Raw genomic sequence first — 25,630 nt, 5'->3', positions numbered from 1 at the left:
TATTTTTAGAATTGAATCTAAGTGACCCCCTGAGAGTTTTCTGTGTCTATTTAATCGATGAGGTGTGATTTCAAGACAACAAGCAGTTTGTTTTTCTCTGTCAAGGTTAACTTCACAAAAAGAGTGAGTTTGTGTACTTTCATTTTTGCTCTTCTGTACAAAATGCAAATAGAGCTGCCCTCTGGCTCCTTCCCGAAAACCAGCCAGGCCCTTGATGTGGCAATGTGTGTTGCTCTCTGTACTGCATAACTCTAGAATAATTTATAAATGCCAAAACCCTTCTAGGAAATGACAGTGTGGCAACTGTTACCGGAAGGAGTTCCAGATGACTTTGCGGAGCTGTCTCAGATTTTAGAAAGAACAGTTTTGATGTTTGTGTTGAAAGATGACCGTTGAACGCAGAAAGGTTGTGCTAAGGCTCTCACTAGTCTGCTGCCCCTAATTTATCACACACAGCTATTTGTAATGCATTAAAGGCCTGCACCATTCTGATCCTTTTGTTGCTACTAGTTTGGGACCTGTGAGGTCACATTCTCCCTGAGCAGGACAAGAAAATTTTATGGCTTTGTGTCATTCTTAGCAGCTTTTGTGTGTGTGCACGTATGTGCTGGCAACCTTGTGAAATTCTCTTTGCCTGTTTTCTGCAGAGCAAGGTGTTACTGTTCTATATGTTATATTTTATTAAATTCATTGTAAGTTTTTTTGTCTTTTTTTTTTTTTTTTTTGAAGTATTGGTTTTAGTTAAGCCAATGTGGGAGATGCTGACAGTGCAGTCCGACATCATCTTGTTTATTGTGGGAAAGATGAAGTTAGTACTGTCAGATTTAATCTGTGATAGCTGAACTCTGGGACAGCGGGTCTGCTGATACGTGAGCTCAAACAGAATTAGCATGATTTCTTTTGTATTTTTTCTGCCTGAATATTTGCTTGGATATTTGTTGGACATTCAGCCATTATGTGATTCCGTGTAATTCGTGGTATGTGTTTGTGTTCTCAGGCCATTGCAACAGAAGGGAAGTACTGGAAACGAAGAATTGAAATAGTCATCAGGGAATACCACAAGTGGAGAACATACTTCAAGAAAAGGGTCTGTTAGTTTGCACAGTGAAAGTAGCTTGCTTGAACAATAGTTGTTGCTTTTTGAGTTTTGATGTCGCTTTTGCTGACATGCACAAATACTTAAAATAGATGTTAAGCAAATACAGGCACACTCATCTGAATAGTCCCAATTAACTAAAAATGGTTGTGCAGGGACTAATTGTGCACGATAGGGTATTTCACGTTCTGCGGTCAGGTTTTCTGCTGGTATATACAGGACCTGTTCTGACTTTAACATCTCTTTTGTTCTCCTTTTGCAGTTACAGAAGCATAAAGATGAAGATCTTTCAAGTTTGGTCAGGGTAGGTGATAACACTGATAAGTGGCAGCATTTATGCTTGTAGAAGCTGCAGTAAGTAACAAAGCTGTAACGTACCTTAGCTTGCATTGATTAAAATCTAAAGACAAGCATCTTGCTTAAATCTTGATTAAGGTTAGACACCTTAATGTTGGTGCATCATAAAGAACAGCTTAAAAAGCTTAAATTGAATGGGGGAGAGGTTGAATGTAAAATGCTGTGACAGAAGAAATGAGAAGCAGCTTGGGGTGTGCAGAAAGATCGATTTCTTTGAGAGCTGGCACATTATTTCATCTTGTTACTGAGTCATAGCTGGCACTACTGCCTTACTTGTGTAAGTGGATATGTGACGATGTGAGAACTACATGTTGCAGATCCTCCTGCTGTCAAAATATTGGCAAATAATGTGCCGGGATCCTAAAAAAGGCAAGATGTTTAGAGGAACAACAATGCCATCATTTAGTATGAAAAAGAAATTTTCATGAAGCCATCAATTCTACTTTGGGCATATAAACTGATGATCAGAAGCATTGTTCTGATTTGTTTTCTTGTTGGAACTAACCATGAATCTGGATCTGTCCCAGTTTCACAAAACTCTCAGCTGTTTTGGCCATGAGCTCCAATGCACCATCATGCTATGCTGGTGTAGTTAGTACTGCATGCTGGCTCGGCCACAAGAACCTGACCCTGTGTGCTTTTAGTCTGCAGCAAAATGGATGGCAATACAATTTAGTTCAGCCTGTAGTGAAGGAGGTGTAAGCCAAGTCACATTATGTTGTATTTTTCACAGCCTAAAATTGCCCACAAGATTACAAAAGTACCTTTTGCAAAGTCAGATCAATTACATTTCAGAGGTTCTTGTAGGCTTCAGGGTAGGAGTTGTTTGCTCTGAATTTTTCCTCTGTGTGTTATTTTAAAATCTTTATGCAAACCAAAGAATCATTAAACTATAAGTGCAAAAATATACATATAATTACTGAAACCAGAAAGCATTGTTGCAGGTGTTTTGTTTTATGCATTACTTGTTGACGTCTGTTTTTTGGGGAAAAACCTCTCCCAGAGTGTCATGGTATTCGATTGAAGTTTTCTGCTCAAATCAATGAGCTGAACGTGTTTTATTAGAGGTACCACTGATCTGTTCGAGTGTATCTCCTAAAGGAGAGTTGTTTCTCTTAAAATGGAAAAAAATAATACACTTAAGTGTTTGCACCTGACTGCATTGGCACTGTTTAGGCAGCCTGACTTGTCTTCCTTTCCTTTGGCAGGACGATGATGTGGTTCTCTGGCAAAAAAGAAGATATGGCAGAGAAACCCCTGTACCTATGGAGGAAGGCAGCCTCTTGGATGTTGATATGCTTATGTCTGAGTTCACCGACACACTGTTTTCCACACTGTCTTCACATCACTTGGTTTCCTGGCCAAATCCCAGAGAGATAGGTGTGTGTTGGCTGTTAGCTGTGTTGATTTTTGCAGTGGGAATCTCTAGAAGTCTGTCTTTTTTTTGTAGCTGAAGTAAAGTTAAATGGATAATGGCTTATTCTAAAATACTGTGCTATGAGCTGTGGTGGTTGAGGTGGTGATTCTCAGCAAGTTCATGTATCACGCAGCAGGGGAAGGACAAGAGGCTTGGGAGCAGTAAGCTTGTGAGGTGTCCATGCTAGTCCATTCCCAGTTGCTGGTGAAGGCTATGAGAGGTTCACCTCTTCCTTTGTACTAGCTGGAAGTTTTGTTCCCTAACAGTAGTCCTGAAGAAGTGCAGATGCTCAGTTCATTTCAGCAGATTTCAGCAGCAGTAAACAACATGGTTGAGCCTGGCTGTGGAGTGTGTTGATGTTCCAGCCAAGTGTGAGTTACTGTGCAAGTGATGCATAGCTAATCTGATCTTTCTTTTCAATTTCCCAGCACACTTAGGAAATGCTGACATGATTCAACCAGGGCTTATTCCTCTCCAGCCAAATATTGATTTCATGGATACTTTTGAGCCTTTTCAGGGTAAGAATCAGATATATAGTCAATTAATTTTTTTTAAAAATTGTAATGATTTATGAGCTTGTGTCTAACAGAAGATTAAATGTTGCAGATATCTACTCTCGTTAGAAAAAATGACATTTATGTGAAAGATGGAGAACATCTGGTGTATGTCTTCATTGTTCATTATTTCAGGCAGATGTGGATGTGGGGAGGCTATTGTTACAGTCCTTCAATTCTGTGGCTTCGAGAGTTGTTTCAGGATTGTTTATTCCAGGGTTTGAACCTGGTTGTTAATTTGGCATTCAGAGGAATAATATTTAGACCTTAAGACATTGAGTAATTAAATACAGAATGTCACATGTGGACAGGAGAAACCCACAGAATTGCTGAAGTTTTGCCATTTAACACTTCTTAAGGATGAAATGTTAAGTCCTGTGTTAGAAACTCGAGACATTTCTTTGTTTGCCTTGACACGTGGTCTGGTACCCTCAAGAATTATGTATGACATGAAACTACTGTTGACAACTTTAATGGTTGTGGACCTTCGTGGAAGTCAAAAGTCACATCTGTTTGCTGGGCCTTCATTCAGTCTGCATCAGATCACTGAGTTTTGTGAGCATTGAGAATCACCTCTTGGCTTTCTGCATATAGGTGAACCTTAAACAATATATTGATTTTTGCATTGTCCTCAGCTTGCACGAAAAGTGATGAAGTCTGCCCTGAAGAGATCAGTTCTTCTGGAAGACAACAATTTATTGCTCACTTAGTTGTATGAAGCAAAACATCTCATGGTTTAATTATTTGCTAAATAATAATGCCATTCCTGTGAATTGTAGTATTTCATGGTACAGCGGTGTACCGTGAATTCAAGAAGTAGAAAATTAAGAGGTGACTTTTTGTGTTTCAGATTTATTCACACCCAGTCGTTCCAGTAATTATTACCCCTCTGTGTCTGCTGCCAGCTCAGCTACAATGGACAGCAGCAGCCATTCTTCCCAGGTAAGAGAGATAATTAGTATTTAAAATAGCCTCATCTCAGACATGTATGCACTGTGTATACTTTCAGACATGAGCCACGTCCTTCTCAGAAGGAGTTCAGGTGAGATTTAGGGGTGTCACATCTCAATCTGTAAAACTTCTCTTTTCTATCAGTCTCCTGTCCTGCCGTCGGGTTCCTTGCCCAACACACTTCCATCTGGGAACATCAGTGATGGACTGATTTCTTCCTCAGTACCTGCTCCTGTCATTCCTGATGTTGGCACTGACCAGTGTTCCAGCATTAGAAGCGGGGGATCTTTCATCCAGCCAGCAGACTTCGCTCCTGACTCTTCTCTCAGCGGGCCACAAACTTTTGTCCCGGTGTTTCAGACACCTTTGCCACTGCTTCAACCTGCGACACAACAGCACCAGTCCCCGTTGCCTGCAGTGCCTCTGAATACTAGCTTAAGCTCTCCACCATCTGCTTTTGCTGCACCAGAAACCCAGAAGTTTGGCCTCTGCGAATCTACAGTTATCACCCACACGGCTTCAGCTACGTTGACGCACAACGCCCCTGCCACCACCTTCAGCCAGAGCCAGAACCTCGTCCTGGCAACGCAGCAGCCAGGTGCAGGAGTGCCTTGTAACCTGGCTTTCCAGACTACTGTCCTGCAGGGGCAACCCCGGCCCCAGTTGCAGTCCCAACTGACATTTGCACTCCCCAAAGCCGTTCCCCTGGCCAGCGCTGGGACAAGGCCCAAACAGTCACAAAAAACAGTGCCTGCTCCGAAGCCTGAAACAGTGTCCTTAGTGTTAAAGAATGCCTTCATCACCCCAGGTGAGAAGCACTGGTGGGTGATGTTCTTCCTTTCTGAGTGGGACTAGCAGGAGGGAGAAACCTTGTTTTTCTTGATTTACTTAAGTAAAAATGCAGCTTCCTGAGGGCATTTAAGGAGCCCTCCAAATCCACTGGCACGTGACTACACTGTACAATGGGGTGCTCTGGACTGCTGTGAGGATTGGAAGCAGTTTGCTTGTGTGTGTGCTAGGTTGACCTGCCAAGGGGGTCATTCACTAGGGGATTTTCAACCCCAAGATTGTGACTCCCTTGCAAAATTTGTGCTGAGCTGTTTAGGTGCATCATTGTGTGGGTTAACTAGAGCTCTGTACTCCTAACTTCCTGAAACCTTGGTTTTGATGTTTGGTACTGTTCTGATTAGCTCTGCCCCTTCAGAATATTCAACCAAGTGGGGCAGGGAGGCAGAGTGGGATGGAGAACAGCAGGTCTGTCCCTGCCACTGACCCACTGGGTGCCTGGACAGGTTGCTGTGTCTGCCTGTGCATTGTCACACTCTAATAGCAGGGTGCTGCCTTGCACACTGCTAACGCTTCGGGTGTGTGCTGAGGTTCAGCTTAGAGTCTTTGAGAGTTTCTTTGAGCCAGAGTGCGGTGTTGGCGAGGGAATGGCTGTTGAAGTGGACCCCAGCGCTGGTCCAGATGGAAGTGGGGGAGTGTGCCTCTCGTCCGCAGATCATCAGTGCCCCTAGCAGGACCAGGGTGAGCAGAATCAATCATTCCAGTGAGGTAGGAGTTAAAACAGGCAGGTAAACAGGGATTTTTCTTCAGGCAATCTAAAGACTCTTGAGTTACTGTCAGGAGCGGTGTTTTTTCAGTTCAGTGTGTGAACGCCTAACTGGCACGCTGGGAGTTCCACGTTGGGTGTGAACTGGTGATATTGGCACTTCATCAGGCTGCAAATAGCAAGTGTGAGCAAGAGAGAGTTTTTCTTGTGGGAAAGCTCAAGGCTAGAGCAGGACAAGCAGTAAACTTTTTCTTGGAATTATTGCACGCTATTTTCAGCCTTGTGCTGACTGGGGGCCAAGTGACTTCAGCCATCTGAAATGTGCAGCAGCAATCCAAGAACAACCCTGCCTGGAGGAGTAGCAGTAAATACGCTTTATTAAGAAGTAGGTATGTCTCTCAAGGCCTGGCACTGTGTTTACCTACAAGAAGTTTGCTGTTCAGGAGTAGAATAGGCCCAAGGATCTAATTCTAGCATGTCACTGTGTACAGGTGATCCTGGCAACATTTCTGTCTATGGTGCATAATGAAGCATGAGTCCAGGTACTTCTAGCAGTCAAAACATTACTCACCTTGTAAAGCATTGCAGGCAGCATTCACTGTCAGAAAGCCTTTGCTCCTAGCATACTTCCTTGGATTGTTCCTCACCCCTTGTATCGCTTTCCCAGTGCTTTATCAGTTTATTCTGTCACAACCAGCAGCTTTGTTTCTCACGTAGATGTAAAGCCATTGGCGTGTTTCAATTCTGGCAGTGGTATGTGTTCTGGGATCACAGTGCTCCTAAATCACAGGGACAACAAGCTCAGAAGTCAAATTTTTGTAAAGACTGGAGCTTTATTTTTGGCAATGGAGTAAACATCAGTATTTATAACTGAGGCATTAACGTGTACAGGACAAACAAATCATCTCATGAATGCAAAGAGAAATGCATTATAACCTTTTCTAGAAAGGGATGTATGTGGTTTACTGTCTTCTGATATAATGACTCAAAAATAAGCACAGGTTATCTTATCAGGCACACAGTTTCATATGGGAAAAAACTCTGCTGTCACCACTTCAGTATAAATGTTCTAAGCAAATGAACCGAAGCAAATAATGGCTAGAGGGAAACTCAGTAAATCTGAGCTGAGTTTTCTCAAGAAGCGTGCAAAAACTTTGTCTTAATGAACCATTCTTCTGTGAAGGCAGCTATAACAGAATGAAGACACATTGCACCTCCCAGATTTACTACCTACCTGTGTAAAAACACCTTGAAACAGCGACAGTGTTGCTAGAAACCTGAGAAATTATTGATTAATCTGGTATACTGGAAGCAGGGGATTGAGATTATCAGAAAATTGGTGGCACTTTGTGTGGCAATGAACTAGTACCAAATAGGTGCCCATTAATCTATTCCCTCTGTTCAATACCAAGTAATTTCATACAAAATAATCTCTACTTTTTTTTTTTTTTTTTTGTCTTGTAAACTATTCTAACTAAATTGTGTTCTTCAGCTGCCTTTCAGGGACAGTCCAGAGCAGTGATTGTAACTCCAGCACCTTTAAAAAGAGAGGGGATTTTGACGCCAGCCATGTCTCAGTCTAATGTTGCAATTGCACCAGCTGGAATTGCCAGAGTAAGGAGAACAAAATGAATATGTTTGGTTTTTTAGGTCTGTTGTTTGCAGGTCATTAGCCATACTGCACTCAGGAGGGTAACTAGTCTGTTAAATTTCACCTGTTACCCAGTGTGTGTGTTTGTGCAATCAGCATTATGCTTACTTATTTTTATTGTAGCTACTTGATGGGCCTGGAAGTGCTATCTAGTCTTCACAGCCCCTGTCTCATACAACAAGATTACAAGGAGGCATGCATACGCTGTACCACTAGTGGGGTTGATTTGTGCTCTATTAATCATGCAGAGGCTAGCAAGAACCCAGGATGCTCACCTTTCCATTTACAAGTTGGAAAGTGTGCCTTGGAGAATATGAATGGGTTTTCCAACATGTTGTATACGAGAAGATGGAAATAGATTTTAGCATTTTGTGCTGTTGACATGTTGTAACACTGCATTAAGTTATGAAAAGATTCTGGTTTCCTGCCAGAAGTCTGACTTCAGTGCCTGCCAATTCTTTACATATTATTAGCCCTTGTTTCATGTCATCAGATTGTTAATCATGTATTAATTTGTTACTTTTAGTGAAAGGCAAGGTAACAAACCTCTCTCCCCCCTTCTCTTTTTCTCTTTTCCTTCTCCTCATGTTCTCCCGCTTTCTTTTCCTTTTTCTTTCTCTGCTTTTCTCTTTGCTGTTCCTGTGCTGTTCCCAGGCTCCCGGGGTGACGGAGTTCCGTAGTAACATTCTGGTTGGTCCAGCACAGCAAGCGCCAAGTAGCCAACAAACCCAGTCCACAGTCTCGCATCTCTTCTCTCCTAGTGTAGTCCAGGATGGGTTGGTGAAAGGAGAGCAAATCCCTTCCCACAGTAGCAGTTCACAAGTTCCTTCACCTACACCTAGTAAGTTAGAAGGCTCTAAGCGTTTTCTCTCACCTACACACTCAAGCATGTTTCCATCGGTTAGGCAGGGTGTTAATTGGCCTTGAAGATCCCAGGATACTTTTTGAAGGAAAACTTTTTGGGCCCTTCTACCCTCCAGCTTCAGCTGCATCCAACTGTTGGCAATTTTTTTCTTAAACTACTGTCCAGTGTTCCCACAAGCTGTCATTTTGTGATTTGTAAGTGGTTCCTTTCTAAAAGGATGTGCTGTCATATTCACAAAGGACTAATTAAGCCCATTTGAAAGGCGTCTGTGTAGAAAGTGCTGAATAGGTTTATTGTTCGGTATCCTAACTGTAATTTTGACTGGAGGATTTCAGACACAGACCTTATTAATGGTAGGTAAGTGAAAAAGATTACTTTTGCATGCATGTTGATATCTGGGCCAGTTTTAGACACTTATGTTGGCTTTGATGGTAAATGGCTTGTTAAACATTACCATCATGTCCCAGGCCATTAGAGCCTCAGATGGGAGAGTCCAGCACCACAGTGGAATTAGATCCTATACATTCAGTATGCCTTTGCTTAAATACGTGTGCATGTGAAAGGAATATGATAGCTCGTTATTCAGGATGCATTACTGTTGTGCCGTGGAATACTAAACTTCCCCAGTAGTCTTGACATTTTCTAGCATGTGGTTGCTGTATCAATGAACATAACTTAATTGTCGACTGCATTTCGGTTTTGTTCTGAATAGAAACTTTTCAGCAGTTATATTTGCTACAGGATGTTGTTTGTTAACATGCCTTATCTGTCTTCCTTTATGAAGGCCGAGACTGTCAGAATTCTGGCCAAGCTTCCCCGTGCACCTCTGAGCAGAGCCCCAGTCCGCAGTCTCCCCAGAACAGCAGCTCAGGAAAACCTGCCACTGACCCTCAGATGGCTGCATTTAAGGTGTGTGTCCGTTCCTTTGAGGTGCTTTTCTTTGCCTTTGTAGCTACTTTTCTCCCCGGATGTCTGAGAGTGGATGTGAGAGTAGGCTGTGCTTCAGGAACAGTGGAATATTTGTGCCTGGGGCTTAACTTGCATTACATCTGTCCTGCTCTGTTCAATTTAAAATGTCAAACTCTAATAATCTGCTCAGCTCCTCAGAGACGTATTGCTGGAGAGGCTAAACTGTACCTTTTGCAGTTCCTGATGTGGCTCACAGGAGTCTTATGGCAGGACTCAGTTTACTTGGTCAAAGGTTTCAGGCTGAATTTTCTAAACTGTGGCTTTTTGCCATTGTTCTGCTGGAGCTATCCAGGTCTGCAAGGTTTTGGCCATTGCTGGAGGGGGAAGTTCTCAACCTGCTGAGTTAACTCGCATATCTCCAGTGATGCTCTGCTGCTCTATAAAGAAACAGCGTCAAAGACTCTACGAGTTATAACTGTAAAACACTTCAGGAGTTACTGGGATAAGAATTTGGAGATGGCACGTGAAAGCAGGCTCTACATCATCACAAGCTGACCTTGTCAGAATATGTTCTTTGGTAGTATGAGAAACTTCTCCACAAAAAACAACCAATACAGGAAAATCAACTCTAACTCTGCCATCCATTTTGTGGTGACAGGGAGCATTACTTAAGCATTTTGCAAGTGCCTGACCCATTTTGGCTTCTTTTTGTATACCTTATGAGTTGATCTCAGCTTGAGTACTCACAGGGCAAAAAGGTACGTTTAAACTCTTGCAGCCTGTGATTGCCCTCAATTCTCATTTTTTTGCCAAGGAGAATCAGAACTACTGCATGCTGAAAGTTACTCATAATGGTTTGCAGTTCTTTGCTTAGCATAAATGCTCATGATCAGTAGTTGCACTCCGTGATACAGAGTAAGTTTAAAAAGGAACGAACTAGGACTGGTCAACGGTAGGAAAGGGGCCACTAGATGGAGCAGTGCTCTTAAAAGTGAGGGCACCCCAATGAAAAGGCTTTATAGCCCTTTGAACTCACGTGCATTTCAGTTTTCAATTCCTGGCATGTGTAATGTCAGTAACTCTTCTGTAAGTAGGGGAAGTGATGTTTTCTTGTCTCTAAATGTACACTCCTTGCTGCTGTGCACTGTTAGACTGAACAGTCCTGTGTTGCTCAGTAACATTGTTTTTTCTGCTTGGCAAAATGTGGAGGGCGTGGGAAATCTCAGTTCTGCTCCTGATCTTTCATTTTCTGGGGGTTTGGGCAGTGACTTAACTGCTTTGTTGCATTGTTTTCCTTCAGTGTAAATTGGGGTGATGGTGAGCTACCCTTGGAAAGCTTAGCTCTGAAGATAACGCATTCTAAAATTGCAAATGCTTTAGTTTTTCCAAAAGATGTTGGTGGAAATAGCTCCAAACTTTTTAATGCTACAAAGGAGAAGGTTCATTCCTAACAAAGGCTTTATCCTCAGAGTAGGCCAGAATTAATAATTCTTCTTATTTTTTTTATAGGGCTACTTGTTGATATTAGTAGACATTCTGTATGTATTAGGTAAAAATTATGTGGATTGTTTTAAATTTTAAGACTTCAACAAGGTTACATGTACCCAAAGCATAGAATTTGACTTCAGAAAAAGTGTGTTTAAGAGTATTAAATAGGAATTCTTATTTTGAAAGGAACTGTACAGAGTTTGGATTTGAATTTCATATTCTGAACGCTTTTTAATCACTTACATTTTTTGCAAGTTTATAGTAATATAACTTGGACTGGAAAGACTATAAATGCCATAAGTCAACAAAAGCGATGCTGAATGTGAATAGCAGAAATAATCATAGCAGTAGAACAATAAAGGAAAACAGCGTAATTTTATTTACACAGATGCAAAGAATGAAGCGTATTTCATCAGAACAAAAGCGAAGGTTCAATATCAGGATTGGTTTCAGTACACTGAACAGCTTGGTTTCGGCCAGCTCCAAGTCGGTAAGTAACTTGGCAGCACTACTCATTTCATACAAAGCTTCAGTAAGAGCCATTCTGAAAAGAGTTAATGGATCTCTCTGCTGTTGACTGAGTGTGCCAGTCAATCAGTGAAGATACCTGAACTGAGGGACTTGGAAAGGGATGGGTGATAAATTTGTGGCTTATAGTCAATGTGTGAAAGCCCTTTGTCTTTTAGGCGTTGTTCTTCTGATGCAGCTTCAGATGTTGATCAAATCTTGTCTGATGAGATGCTGCAGCTCTAAAGCTCTACAGAGAAAAAAAAGTAAAACTGCTCTTTGCAATCCTTGCTCCTAGCACCCCAGTAATTAAGCTTTTGTCATGAGTGCAGTGTAAGATGACTGCATTTACTGCTAGGTCACCTTTTCTTCTGACATGCTGGCATTTTATACCTATTTTGGACAGCCTCTAGTCCCCAGAGCTGGACTTGAAAAGCTATGACCAGTCAGTGCTGTGAGCTTTTTCTGCCTGAATAATGAGCCAGCCAAAGGCCAGGTAGATGCTGTTGGTGTTCTGCTGGGCATGGCAAAAGAGACCTAGACATTTGGCCTGAGCTAATACGCACAATTCTGAGCACAGTTTGTTAGCACAGGCTTTGTGCTGTGCTAACCACATCTGTGCTGCATTTAGTCAGCTAAGAGCATGGTAAAACAATGTTGTGCATCTGCAAATACTGTTGAAACATGTCCAAAATGTGCAGTGAAATTTCTAAAACTTCCCACACGTGAGAGATCTGTACTTCCTGATTGGGGGTACAAGCCTGGGTGCTTCAGATGATTTGAAACCCCCTCTGGGACTCCTCACCCAGCTCCTTTTAAGAATTTGGCCGTGTGCCCTTAGCCTTTTAAATATTGTCATTTTTTTCTCCTGTCACTTGTCTTTTGTGTATAGATTTACAGAGGAAAGAAAATCCCTTCTCATTGTCAATTGTCTTTGTAGAGATTAAGAACATTTCCTGGCTAAGCTCATTAATTTAGTTCATAAAATGAAACCAAAATCATTAAAACACAGGTTTGTCTGCACAAGAACATTCTAAATGTCCTTTAAATATGACAACCCTTTGAAACATAGAAAATAAGAGAGGTTATTGATACCATGTTGATTTGTTTACCCAATTTTTATATTTAGGATATAAATTGTCAGAATTTCACTACCTGTTTTGAATAGCCTATTTGAAAGGTAGTCATTTTTGAAAACTTGGCGTTAGTGAAATGTCTGTTTATTTTATTTCTCAAGTACAGATTTTTAATTGTTTCCTCAAAACTGGAAGTTTATTTTAAAAGAGATCAATGACGTTGTTTCTGTCTCCTTTGGTGATAGCTAGAGCACATTACCTTCTGGTTTAATAACTTCAGGCTTCCCAAACTAAATAACCTAAGTTATCAGTGCAGGAACAATGCTTCTAACAGCACAATAATGTATCAACAGGTGCAGCACATCCTTCAGTACCCCAAGTAAGAATTGTAAACGTTTTTAAGAGGATAGACAAAGAAATAGAACACTTAAAATTATGACTTTCAACAAAATAGCAAAAATGTAACTTGGGGAATAAAACAACCACTGCAATCATATTTCTCTGTATTAGTGTGCAAATGGGAGTCAGAAAAACGAAGAGTTCAGTAATATCTTAAGTGTTTCTGTCTGCCTATGTGTGCTTTGGCAGGATGAAGGAAACTTAAAAGGTGCTGAAGTGCTTTTCTGGGTTTTACCACAGATAAGGGGCAAACTCTTCATCCGTCTAGCTTTGTTCCAGAAAGTGAGCTCTATGTTTGTGTTTGGTCTAGATCAGCCATGCAATCACTCTCCAGAAAACAGTAGAATATATCGCTAAACTACAGCAGGAAAGAACACAGATGCAAGAGGAAACCAGGCGCCTTCGGGAAGAAATCGAGGAGCTAAACGCTGCCATCATGTGAGATTTTGGGAGATTTCTGTAATGAAGCAGAGCAGCTTGAATGTTGCTTTGGCTAACAGCAGGGGATGTTTGCCTCAGGTGTCATGCCAAACAACAGATGGGTATTGAACATCAGTAGAGATACTACCGACTTCCAAACAAAAAGCAAAGTCGTTGTGGGATGGGCATTGGTAGCAAATCGTGTGGATTTTCGGCAAGCTCTGAGCATGAACGCTCAACAGTGGTGTCACCAGAAAAGATGCATTAGATCAGTTAGAATAAATCTGAGAAGCCAGTGATGGTTGTTTTTAAAGCTAGGCTCACTGGGTGATGAAACACTCCTACTCTTCATGATGGCTTTGCTGCAGTTTTCTTTCCAAATGCAGTCAATTTTTCCTGGAAGCAGTGTGGTTGAGTGCATAGGATTTGGACTCAAGGAGCTTGCCACTGACTGAACATAACTCTGATAAGTCACTTCACCTTCCTGGTGCCTCAGTTTCCTCTGTGGGTTTACGATAGTTATGTGCTATTGCAAAGCATGTTGAGAACCCCAGTGTTTTTTCTTCCATCCACAGAAGTGTTAGGCTTAGGCATTATGTTAGAATTATCGGCAAATCAAAATCTTTTTCTTTTTTTTTTGGTTCTTTCTTTTTTGAAGATATGATAACATCTGTTTGGTTTTATTTTAAATTGATCTGTTTCTTAAGAATCTTTGTAACATTTTCTTCTCTAACACCGCTCAGGAGTAAGTCTGTAAATTTTAACTTGACTCCTAACGTGCCTTTTTCTAAGTGGATGCCAAAAACTACTTTGTTCTATGTTATCCTCCGTTCTCAGTTGTGTTGCTTGTAATAAGATGTAGCAGCTTGAAAAATTGCTTTGCTGCATGAAAATAGACACAATTGATTTGAAAACAGTATGTATTCCTGGCCATAACAAACTCAATGTGGGGGGGTCACGCACAGAGAAGCCACCTCAGTCTGAGATGCTGGGGTTGCACATATTTTTCATGCTATAATTTAGCCTGGAAGAGGAATGTGCCCTTCCTGGTGGGGATTCTGACCTCAAAGCATCTTCCTTTCAGTTCTTGCCAACAGCAGCTCCCTGCTACTGGGGTGCCAATAGCACGGCAAAGGTTTGACCGCATGAGGAGGATGTTTGATGAATACGTGAGGAACAGGACCCTCCAGAACTGGAAGTTCTGGATTGTATCCTTTCACCTTAACCTGCTGGACCTGAGGTTTGGTGCTAATGTGTTTAGAGCCAGAAACTCTGAATTCTGATGCTATGACTTTAAGCCAAGTTAAGTAATGCATGTCCAGAGTTGTCATTTGCATCTATATATGGATACGAATTCTTGCCTTATAGACTGTTATGAGGTAGAATTTGCTCACCTTAAAGTATGGGAAGTAACTTGGAAGAAATGCAGTAGAAAGGTAAAGTTTTCTTGCTCAGTTATTATACCACAAGAAATGTGTAACGAACTGTTTCTCTAACTCCAGCTCTTGATCACTTTTTGCAAAGGACTACAGAGAATGACAAAGATTTTCAAAAAATAAGATTATTGTAGACAATTACTGAAACTGCTGTAAAGGCAATTTTGAAAACTTGCATGTTTCTCCTTTTTTTTCAATTTTTTTTTCATTACGACAAATCAACTTAGTTTCTCTTTGCTTCTCAAATGCTAGCAGCTGTGCTTACAAATGAGTGATAATGCAGGAGATGGAGAGAGACAAGCTGGGAATGGAACCAGGTTAGCTAATCCAAGTTTGCTAGCTTGGATCAAATATGATTAGCCTGAATCAGTTAGGGGATGTTAGTAAATAGCAAAGCAGAAGTGCAATTATTAATGAGCAGAAGTGTTAACTTTCCCCCTTCCTATTAAAGCTTTGTACCTTTTTATGTGCACGTATTTCATGTGCTTGTACTCTGCTGGTTATCTCCCCTGATTATCAGAGTAGATACATCCATGCTGGTGTCTGCATGAAGTACAGCGTTTTTAATACTTTAGTATGTAAAAATGCTTCCTTTGCTGCTTCCTGGTTTATCTTAGTCCTAGAAAACAGACTCATCCTTTTAGCATCCTTTTAGGAATCAGTTCTCAGCAAGATCTCATGCAGTCGCTGATGCAACTGTAGAACTATTAACTCTGGAACAGTTTCAAATGAGTTATTAAAATTCACTTGATTGAAGAATCAGATTATTAATGTAACAATGAAAATGGATGGTGAAATACAACCTCCTACACGTTTGTCGAGTGAATTTGTGCTGCTCCAGAATTTGGAGTGAGAGGCTTGTAGAAAGTGGCAGAGGTTATCTGGGATGAAGGTGCAGTTTTAGGTAGCTGGGTCTGTGGTATCTAGAGAAAGACAAAGGCTGTTGTAGTTGGTAAAAGAAAAGGTTGGTAGGCAAAGCCTACCAACTTCCCAACTTCCCTTTGCAAGTCAGGATGGAATTGTGAGGAAATGGTTTTCTCATAACTGGATAGATTGCTTAACACCTGCTGGCTTATTTCAGGAGGTGTTGCAGTAAAAGCTGACAAGGTCCAGGGGTGAGTGCTATTAATAATTTTTTAAAAAAACTTCCTCCTCGTGAAATGACTGTAAGAGAGGGAAGGGCAGTTTCATTACAAATATGAGAATATCACCGTTTCTGTTGCATATGAGAGGGAAGTGAGTAATCTGGTCTTCGGCTACTGGAGATAACCCAGGGACAGAATATTTCTGAATAGTAGAATATCAACAAAAGGATACCCAGTCACTCTGTAAAAGTCCATAACCACATGCAAACCCCCTAGAGTATTCCAGGTAATTGTTAGACCTATCTTGATTGTTAGCAATAGTGAGAAAGATAGGGGTGTATCACAACCCTGAGATTGATTTGGGCCTCGTTCTCACAGGCTGCTGACTGTAGTCAGAAAATCCCATCTGGGCTGACGTGGTAAAACCACAGATTTTGAGCCTTCAGATGAGTTTTGTCATACAGCCAGCTTCTGAAATAGACTCCAACTTACAGGTACATTTACTTGCTGAGTTACCATGGCAGTGTTAGAGCAAGCTGTTCTGAGTTCAGGTATGGTGACTGCTCTAGGAAAGCTCATCTGAAAGACTCTTGAAGTCTTTGTTTAGCTGCAGTAGCAAAGAGCTTGTTCACCTTAAGGCTTCTATGTTCTTTTGCTATAAAAGCATCAGTGTTACGTGAAAAAGGTGGCAACAAAGAAATAGTACAAACTGCATGTACCTAGTTTTCAATGCTCATGCACTCAGAACAGTGCAGATTGTTTGTGGGAGATCAAGTCAGTCATACAGGAATTTTACAAAAAGTAATCAGTATTGGTGAAATGTGAACTGAGCTTCAATTTTTTCCTTTGTCCTAGTGTCACAGATCTTAAAAATAAATAATAATAATTAAAAAAAAAATCTTTGAAATGTTGTAGTCTAAAAATCGTTTGTTTTCTCTGGACATTGAGCTCTATTATTTTTTCCTTTAGAATGTTTTGAAGTCCTCCTTTGTTATCTCCCTTAACATTTGATGATTTGCAGTTCAGCATTATTATTAAGCCATTGTTTGAGTCCTTCAATGGGATGGTTTCCACAAAAAGCTTTAAGGATCTGAATCAAACTGCAATAGCGTGGCTGGATCAGCACTGTTCTCTCCCTGTTCTGAGGCCAAGTAAGTGAAGTTCTATCAAGCAGTAATTTGAGATCACAGTAAGTGAGACCATATACAATAACATTTCTTAAAAGAGTAGGACAGATGTTGAATATGATTTTTTAATCCCTTCTTACTGTCTCAGTGGAAAAATAAGAAGGTCTTTTGGCTGCTTGGTTGCATGCTTAACACTGAACAGAAAAAAATTAATTGTTTAATATAGATTCTAGAATTTAAACAGTCTCAAGCAGCATTTAAATTTTAAATATTCCACTCTTTAACTAGAGTGGAATTAGCAGTGTGATTTGACTCGTTATGACGGAAGAGACTTCTGAAGTTTGCATTCCCCATTGAAATGACCTTCTGTTTGAGCATGGTTGCTTGACCCTTTACCACTTAGAATTCAGCAAATATTTATGTTTACAATTATAGTTGCTGAGAAGTGCTCTTTTTAGTAGAAGAAATAGGTAGATCTCTGTTGTTGTTTTCTGGGCACAGTTCTTACGCATCTCTGTTTCTTGCTGTTGCTGTAAGTGCAGGTACATGTTTTGCAGAAAAAACTACCATAATTCATAACAATTGCAGTACCTGCACACTGTTCTGCATGGATTTGTTTGCAGTTAGTCTAATGGCTTTTTTGATACTTTCCTGACTTTTCTTCACAGTGGTGCTGAGCAGCCTTCGGCATCTAAGTACAAGCACCTCAATTCTGTCAGATCCATCGCGCCTGCCAGAGCAAGCCACAGAGGCAGTTAGCAAGATGAACAAAACAGCTGGTGAAACCTAACAACCAAAGACAGTGAGTTGCTTGTACAAGGGGTGGAGAACCTGCCAGTCTAGCAGCCTGGTGAGTCTCCTTTCAGTTGGTGCACTTTAGAAAGAATACTCTCCATCACCCAAGACCTTCAGGGCATCTGTCTCTGCCTTCAGAATATGTGGAAGTATGATGCAACGTTGTCATAACGTTTTGATTCTCTTCAGTGCTGTACTCTACTCCATGAAGTGAGAACACCAAGCTCAGGTAAATTTAGCAGGTTTCATTCCTGCAGGCAGCAATATATCTCCATCAATGCAGCATGCATCTGTATGCAACAAACATCTTTCTATGAAACAGCTTCAAGTGCTAAGTTCTCTGAAGTGTAAATCTTGTACACCAAGGAATGTTCCTTTAAAGGGGAAATATACTTTCAATTTTGTGAAGCAAAATCTGCTTTTCATTTTGTTTTCTGGTGTTCAGTTCCATTTGTTTTACTTGAATAGTAAACAATTGTTTAAACGGGATTATATTAAAAACCAAAGGAGAAGAAAAATCCATCAGCGACGTCAACTCATGGAAAATACTAGAATTAAAATCTCAGGCTGTGTTTTGTGTATTTTTATTTTAATGAGTGTACCATTGCATATGATCAGTTCCAAGGCATGCTTTATTTTCTAGCAAATAAAGTAGCTGATTTTTATTATTTTTCTGATATAGCCATTGCAATTGAGTAGCAGGCTGTGCAGTAAGTGCAAAAACGCAGTTTTAGATTGCACAGATTCTGCAATCAAGATAGACACATGAATTTCATATCCATTTCATCTCTAAACTGTTTTCTTGCACTCTGCAGAGTTCAGCTGCCTTCCTCATAAAATGTGCACATATAAAACACATCCATAGGTAAACGTCATAGTGCTTCAGAGACAAAAATTGAGTTCATAGTGTTAAGAAATTGGCTTTTTTTTTTTTTGTCTCAGAAAGCGTATCAAACCACATGGACTTGTAGTCAGTTTTTAGCTTCTCTGTCTTTACCTGTTCTTTTTGCTTTTTATTTCAAAAACCTGAAGGACTTAGCCAAGCTTGGTCTGTATGGTAAGGTTATGTTCAACAGGAATTATAAAACACATAAAGATAAGTTAAAACCCGCGTAACATTCTTCTGTGGCAGTCCCTGAAGTACTGGCCTATCACTGGAGATAAGCTTAGTCTTGTTACAGCAGCAATAGTCTGTCCATCCTCAGACAGCACTGGGATGTTCATTCTGGCCAGTTTTTCTTGGTGTAGTCTGGAATGATCCTATGACCCTTGTAATTCCACTCATTACTCGATTCTGATGCTTTAGAGCTATTCAGAGTGTGGATAAAGTTTCCCTGTCACCTCCCTCAAGTAGTTTCTTGCAGTTTGAAGAGCAGGCTGTCACAGTGCAAAGCTGAGGAGCAGCTAAAAAGTTTGGATGTAGCACGTTCTGAAATGGGGTCAGTAGGTTCTCCTCCAGGGGATGTACTTTTCCTCTGCATTGTGCCTCATCTTCCCCACTTGGTGGGCCAAACCTTAAAAAGCAATAATAGGTTTGGGGAGTGGGACTGAGCACAGAGAATAATTTTCCTTTCTTCCTTGTCCTGAGATTTTGCAGCTAGTGGCTTTCATTGCAGAGTTGGCTTATGTGTGAGCAGGACTGTAAGAAGAAGAAGGCAAAAAGGGCTGCCCCAGGGCCCTCTCCCTGAGCAGGGGCCTGTGAGTTGTGCAAGAGGGGGGCTGAAAGGGACTTCTGTGGGAGGTGGTTCAGGGGGAAGGAACGTAAGGAGAAGACAAAGTGGCATGACTGAAGTACCAGCGTGCCTTTTTGTAGCTGTGCATACAAACAAGACGCTCTTTTCTTTTTACAGTACGTCTGCCATATCATTTAAAGCTTGTGGCACATGGAAAAAACTGTGTCCCTGTGACAAAGCCAACAGCAACCTAGGCTTCACCTAGGAAATGGTTTGTTGAAATAATGTGTAAAGGTGGTCAGAGCACCGAAATAGTAAGTAGCTTTTCTAGGGGGACCCAAATCCAGGTCTTTCATACAACGTGCTTTATTCAAATAAGCAGTATTTTGGGAATGCATTTAGATAAAAGATGTTGAATAAGTCTAAATTTTTAATCAGTGCTTTAATCCTCCCTTTTCTATCACTATTTGTGAACGTGGTTCCAGTTAAATCATTTAACTGTGATTAGCTGGGGAGCACCCCTCAAGTTCTTTACTGGGCTATCTTGTTGAGATGCATAGATACCTACATGCGTATTTGCATGTTAAAAATATGTATCCGGTTTTCTAGAAAGAAGTCAGCAGGCAAATTGTCCAGGAACAGACTTGTGTTTTTGCTGTACTTTTCAGATAAGCCCATTCTGTAATGCTTCCCCTGCAATGTGGTCTCCTGCTCGTCAGGCAGCAGTTTTGCCTGATTTTTTTTACCATGTTCTTAACCAGGTGTCTGCAACTGAGGTTGCACTAGTATTACCAACACTACAGTGTTGTCTCAACAAGCAAAATGTGCTACAGGCTTGCCTCAGAGCCTAGGGAAGTATAACGACTTCTAAGCTTAGTTCCTACTATTTCAGATCTCACTGGATGAATTGGAAGCTAAAAAGGACCTTAAAAGAATAGCAAGGGGAGGGGATGTATGACTGAAATGATAAAAAATATTGCCCGTTAGCAGTTTTGATCTAGATGTAAATGGAAAAAACATCACGTGCATTGCATCATGAGTTGGTTACAATTGGAGGGAAAGTGCTTATTGTAATAATTTGTGATGGAGAAACAAGCTCACGGCACTTCTAAAAGACTGCAAATCTTAACATAATAAAGAGAAAAAAATAAATCAAAGATCACTTACTAGGCAAGAGTGTAGGAGGGAGGGACGGAGTAGTGTAAAGATACTTTCCACATAGTGCAATTACCAGAAATCATGTGGCTCCTCTTTGAAGGAGTGATTCAGTGTATTTTCGTCACCTAACTATTGCAAATCAGAATTCTTTTCTCTTATCAGTTAACTTTGTGAAGGATGTGATTTTTACTTTATTTGGAAGCACAGGAGGAAAAAGCTGTGGTGTATCTTATCTCTGCACATTTGAGGTACTGAGGATTGGTATGAAAAGAGATTGGCCACGTAGGTATTAATTCCTGTCTAGATTCCCACTTGGTTATGTATTTGAACTGCTTAGTCTTTCTGCCTTCCTCACTCGGAACTCTAAGTAATATATTTCTTTTTTTTTTTTTTTTAATAATACAAAATAAGTTTGGTACCACTTACTCCCCTGACTTACGTAGTCTGACTTCCTCTATGTCACCAAAGTACATTAAGCAAGCAAAACACGCCGTGCCTGTAGTCTACACAGAATTACAGATGATGCACGTCAGTCGTCAGTGAATTGGTCTGGACCTTTAAAGAATCCCCACATGAGCAAATGCAACCCATAATTAGTCAAATCCAACGTACTTTGCTCAATAAGGGAGGGGATAGATAACATATTTGTGGCCTGTGATACCCACCAAGATCAAACAGATTGTCTAGTGGTGCCTTCTGACCTCAAATTCTATTAATCAATACACTGTAGAAGCCCCCACTCTCCCCCCAGCTTCTAGAGAAATTATGCATTATCTGATGAACTTATTAGTGTTGTATGATGCTTCCTGTTAAGATGAGGAATAAGCAGTGAAAGCAAACTAGAATTGAATAAATTATTTAGTAGTAGAAATGGAGACAAGACCATGCTTCATCTGGACAGTCCAAGCTCTGTGCAGACCCCATGGATTCCTGGTTACTCCCATTTGATCCGACTGCCGTGTTCTTCCCTGCTTTTCCAGAGCCCTAGGGGAGCTTTCCTTCAAGGGAGACTTACTAGAATGCTTCTATCCGTGCCTTAGATCTTGGGGTCCTGTATGCATTTGATGCATCTTAAGTCTTACATTCTTACCCCTACTAAGTGGAAAACTCAGTGAAATGACAAAGTGGGGGTTCCCTTGGTTTTAAGAGAATGTATCGTCTGCGTGGCATTACTGTGCCCCTTTGAACCTGAGGTCATGAAAAATTGTGTGGATGGATGGGAGGAAGGATGGAAAAAAATGGTCTTTCCTGCTGACTTCACTATCCTTCCCTCCGACGTACGCAGGGGCACACCTACCCCGAAGTCTGACAGAAACCTAGTAAAGATGCACACAATTAAATCTCCAAATCTGGAATGGCTTAAAAAATCAAAGGGATGGCAGGTTGCATTGGAAAAATCATCCCTTTATTTTGTGCCCTCATTCTGTGTGTGTACACACTTAGGCTCACATGGTAGAGGTAAGGGGCCAGGTAAACTTTATTTTGTTTGTGAGAAGCTCACTGCAAAACCATTCAGTAGCATAATGATTTTTTTAGTCCAAATTATTGGAAAGCTAGATCACTTCCCATGTTTCTGGGATGGATAATTCTTGCCTCAATGTTTCTAACCTGAAGATACTGCTGAAATAAAACTGATAGTCAACTATTTTGACTTTTTTTTTTCTTCTCTCTTTTCTATCATTCTTTGCACTTTTATTGTAAGGAAAAAGAAAAACACCCAGAATGAAAAGGCTGATGATCCCTGGTTTAGGTGCTTTATGGATTCAGTCGCACAAATCTCAGAGGACTGTGGACAGCTGTTGGTGACTTGTAGGAGGTATTTTTTTTAGGTGAGACAACAGGAGTTTTCCTATTTCTCTTTCAATTGATATACTTGCATTTCTGAGGAGATCATTTGTTTTTGAGGGTTTTCTTGTATGGGACCCCAGTACTGTTTCCACAGTGTCAGCTGAGGCCTGAACTTCCCTTTTGTTTCTTGGATGGATTTCATGCTAATTTCCTATATTAGAGCAGAAGTGGTAGTACCAAATTGTAGATTGATCTGCAAAACTTGATTCAGTTAGAAGGAAAAACATATTAGGTATGTAATACAAAGACTTTCTAGCCATTGTCTGAACTGCTTTTATATCTGAACATTTCCAACATGAATAGGATTTTGAATCAGAAGATACCGGTTAGGAGCAATCCTCTTACTTAACAATTCAAAGAACAAATCACTCCTTTTCTTCTTGTATTTAGATGTGTTTAAGTGAATGGAGTTCATTCTTGTTGTTTAAAAAAAAAAAAAAAAAAAGCTTGGAGGTTTGAGGACTTCAGGTCGTACTCTTGCTTTTGCCTAGGTTTCCTGTTCTGTTGCATGACACAACTTCTGTTGTGCTGTCGATATGTAGCACTTTTCAGTAGGTCTGTTAAATTGTGCAATGCATTTTTTTATATTTACAACCAAAACAATAAAGGTTATTTTTTGGAAGAAACTAGTTGTAACGTCTTCATTTTTTACCTGGAACTTGGCTTCAAAGTGGGGAAATGGTAAGTGGAAATCTTCCCAAACCTTGCCATTCCTTTTGCAGCTCTGAAAGGTGACAAGGGTTCATTTCTCTATTATCAGTGGTGTTGAAGTCACCCCTTTGGGATCTGTGTGTTTGGCTTTCCCGTTGCAAGGCTTATATCCTCTTAAAATGACTGTGCTTCAGAAGATAAGAGAGACTTGATGTCACTTGGGCCCTTCTTGACTGGAAGAATCAACTCTGCTGGACTTTCTCAGAATGTATGAGTGGTTTGTCTTTTCCCAGGTGTTGGCCACCAGGTTGTATTTGCTCTGTGCTGGGTTTTCCCTGTCTCACCAAAGCATTAGCCACATTAGCAAAAACTGAAAATTACCTTCTGTAGTCAGCTCTGGTCCTCTTCAGTGATGCGTGTTAGGGACTGGGAAGGAACAGGCTGGCTACAGCACGACCTCCACAAGTCCACTTGTCTGCAGTGCTTACATATTTCTTCACCTAAGTAACACTGAGCTTGTTCTTCCACATTTTGCATGATGTTTTCCAAATGTATTGTGGTTCTGATGTGTTCCTAGAGTTAACAGACCCTGGTTGTTGATTATATTAAGCATAACAGTGCAAATGAGTTCTTGTGACAAAACTAAGCAGATAAAAATCTATTTATTTCTATGTCTGCTCTTAATTTACCAGCTAGTAATTCAAAGGTAGCTTTGGCCTTTATCCAGGAAAGGCAAAACTCTTAAACTTTTAGGGACCACACCAATGCTTTGAGCCCTGATGCTCTAATTTCTTACAGGCTTGGATTTGGGGCTCTTGGTTGAAATACTGCCTTGGATGGTGGGCTCTTACTGGGCAGCACTAAGTTTGGATAACGTTATTCCCATGGAAATGTTGTCAGTGTTAGGCAGTGTTAGTGTAAGCTGCTTAAGTCCATTTAAAAAAAAAATGAAACGTGTCATTAAAGTCAAAGGTGAAATGATGTTTTTTGTTTTTTTTCTTGGTAGGATGCTACAGCTTTCTGCTTCAGCTGTCAACCTTGGTGGTATATTGGATTTTCTTGGGTCTAGTGGAGGCAGCGCTCTAGTGAAAGTGAAAGGTAATAGTTGAGTGAAAAGAGGGATTTTATTTTAAAAGCATTGCTGAAGAGTTGATGCTCATTAATCTCACCTTTGTGACTGGTTGCTTTGACCTAATATAGCTCATAAGAAATTCTGATGAGTCAGGCCTGCGATTCTGGGAGAAGGCATAAGAACGTACAACAGTTTTCTTGCTTTGTTCGCACTTAATTTTTTTAATATCTCTACCTTGATCTCACACAAAGCACTTTGGTAGGAGAAGTTGGTGAAGATCAGTGCTATTTAAACAGCAGTAAAACAACGCTTTGGCCTGACTTCACTCTCAACCAAGCACACAAATGCTAGTGGTACTGCAGCGATGCTATCGAACCTCTCTGGGAGGAAGCTGTGGCTGCAGAGCACTGTTTCTTTATTACTGATTTTGTGGTGATTTCAGCGAGGCTGGTATAGCTGTAGCTGATACGCCAAAAGACAGTTACTGAAATGGCTTAGTTCTGTGGCTGATTCTGCTAATCCCTGAGCAGTACAAAAAGGAGATCTAGATTTGCTCTAAGCAAATTAATGCCAATTGAAATCACCGCGATAAGGGAATTGGCACTTCAGTGGGAGAACAGCTCAGGACTAGCTTTACATGTACTGAAATCCCAAATATTTTCCTGTGAGTCTGTTGTAACCCAGCTCTGGCAGATTTTGCTTTCTCCCAGCACTATTTGAAGCTGGGGCAAAAGGAAAAGAACCCAGTGCTCACAAGATATTTTGGATATATACATATGTATATTACTTTATATATATATATATTTTTTTATTTTTTTTTTACTTGTATTTACCCTTGAGAGCTTTCTTTAGATACTCTCACCCATAAGCACTTTTTCCTCCTGAGTTTTACTCATTCTCAGGAGGTGTGCAGACAAAATAAATACTTGAGTGGCAGGGAAGTTCCCTGTGTGTCAACACCGGAGTCCCTGTTGTCATCCAGAGAGATGTTTCATATCTTCCTGTCTCAGAAGGTGTATGTATCACAAACTGTACAAACTGTATGTATCACAAAGGCTTGAGCATCACAAAATGAAAACAGACCCACTAAACATTTCTCCATCACATCCCTAAGTCCTGCTGCCTGCCCTTCTGACATTTTTTACACAGCCTGTGTAAATGGGGTACCCGTTGCCAAGAAAGCTTTGCCAGTGACCACCTCACCATGACAGCAGAGATCAGAACATGGTGCAGGTGTATCCCCAACTTAGATTGCCCCAGGGCTGAGGAAGATTCACCTGAACTCTGGTGGCAGGACCCACCGTGGTTGTGCTCGCACTGTTCTGTCTGGGGCTGGCAGCACTGTGCTGGGACGAGCACCTTGCTCTCTGTTAATACTTGAGGCTTTTTTTGAGAGTCTCTGGGCTTTAGCAGGAGCTTTTGAGCTCTCTGTCTGGGGTGTGGACTAGAGAGGTCCTGAGAACCTCTTGAGAAGAAAGCCACACAACCACATCTGCAGTGCAGCTAGGGGTGGCTCTCAGGTCTTCTCAACCGTGTAGTCCAA

General features: G+C 40.8%; 1 protein-coding gene across 1 annotated transcript in view; it reads left to right on the top strand.

The window, feature by feature from the left end:
* Positions 1–22,977, top strand: part of MLXIP (MLX interacting protein) — a 46,428-nt gene extending 23,451 nt beyond the window's left edge. Inside the window, 15 exon segments of the mRNA XM_082774332.1 lie at positions 998–1,087; positions 1,359–1,400; positions 2,662–2,833; positions 3,299–3,388; positions 4,275–4,366; positions 4,520–5,183; positions 7,420–7,541; positions 8,233–8,419; positions 9,228–9,352; positions 11,229–11,330; positions 13,133–13,260; positions 14,327–14,450; positions 16,785–16,914; positions 17,559–17,648; positions 17,651–22,977. Coding sequence (XP_082630458.1) covers positions 998–1,087; positions 1,359–1,400; positions 2,662–2,833; positions 3,299–3,388; positions 4,275–4,366; positions 4,520–5,183; positions 7,420–7,541; positions 8,233–8,419; positions 9,228–9,352; positions 11,229–11,330; positions 13,133–13,260; positions 14,327–14,450; positions 16,785–16,914; positions 17,559–17,648; positions 17,651–17,673 — 2,181 coding nt within the window. The 3' untranslated portion in view covers positions 17,674–22,977.
* The last annotated feature ends 2,653 nt before the right edge of the window (positions 22,978–25,630 follow it).

The sequence above is a fragment of the Aythya marila genome (genome assembly GCF_965140915.1).
Source record: "Aythya marila genome assembly, chromosome: 17".
In the NCBI taxonomy this organism is placed as follows: domain Eukaryota; kingdom Metazoa; phylum Chordata; class Aves; order Anseriformes; family Anatidae; genus Aythya; species Aythya marila.
This window is presented reverse-complemented; position numbering and strand designations above follow the sequence as displayed.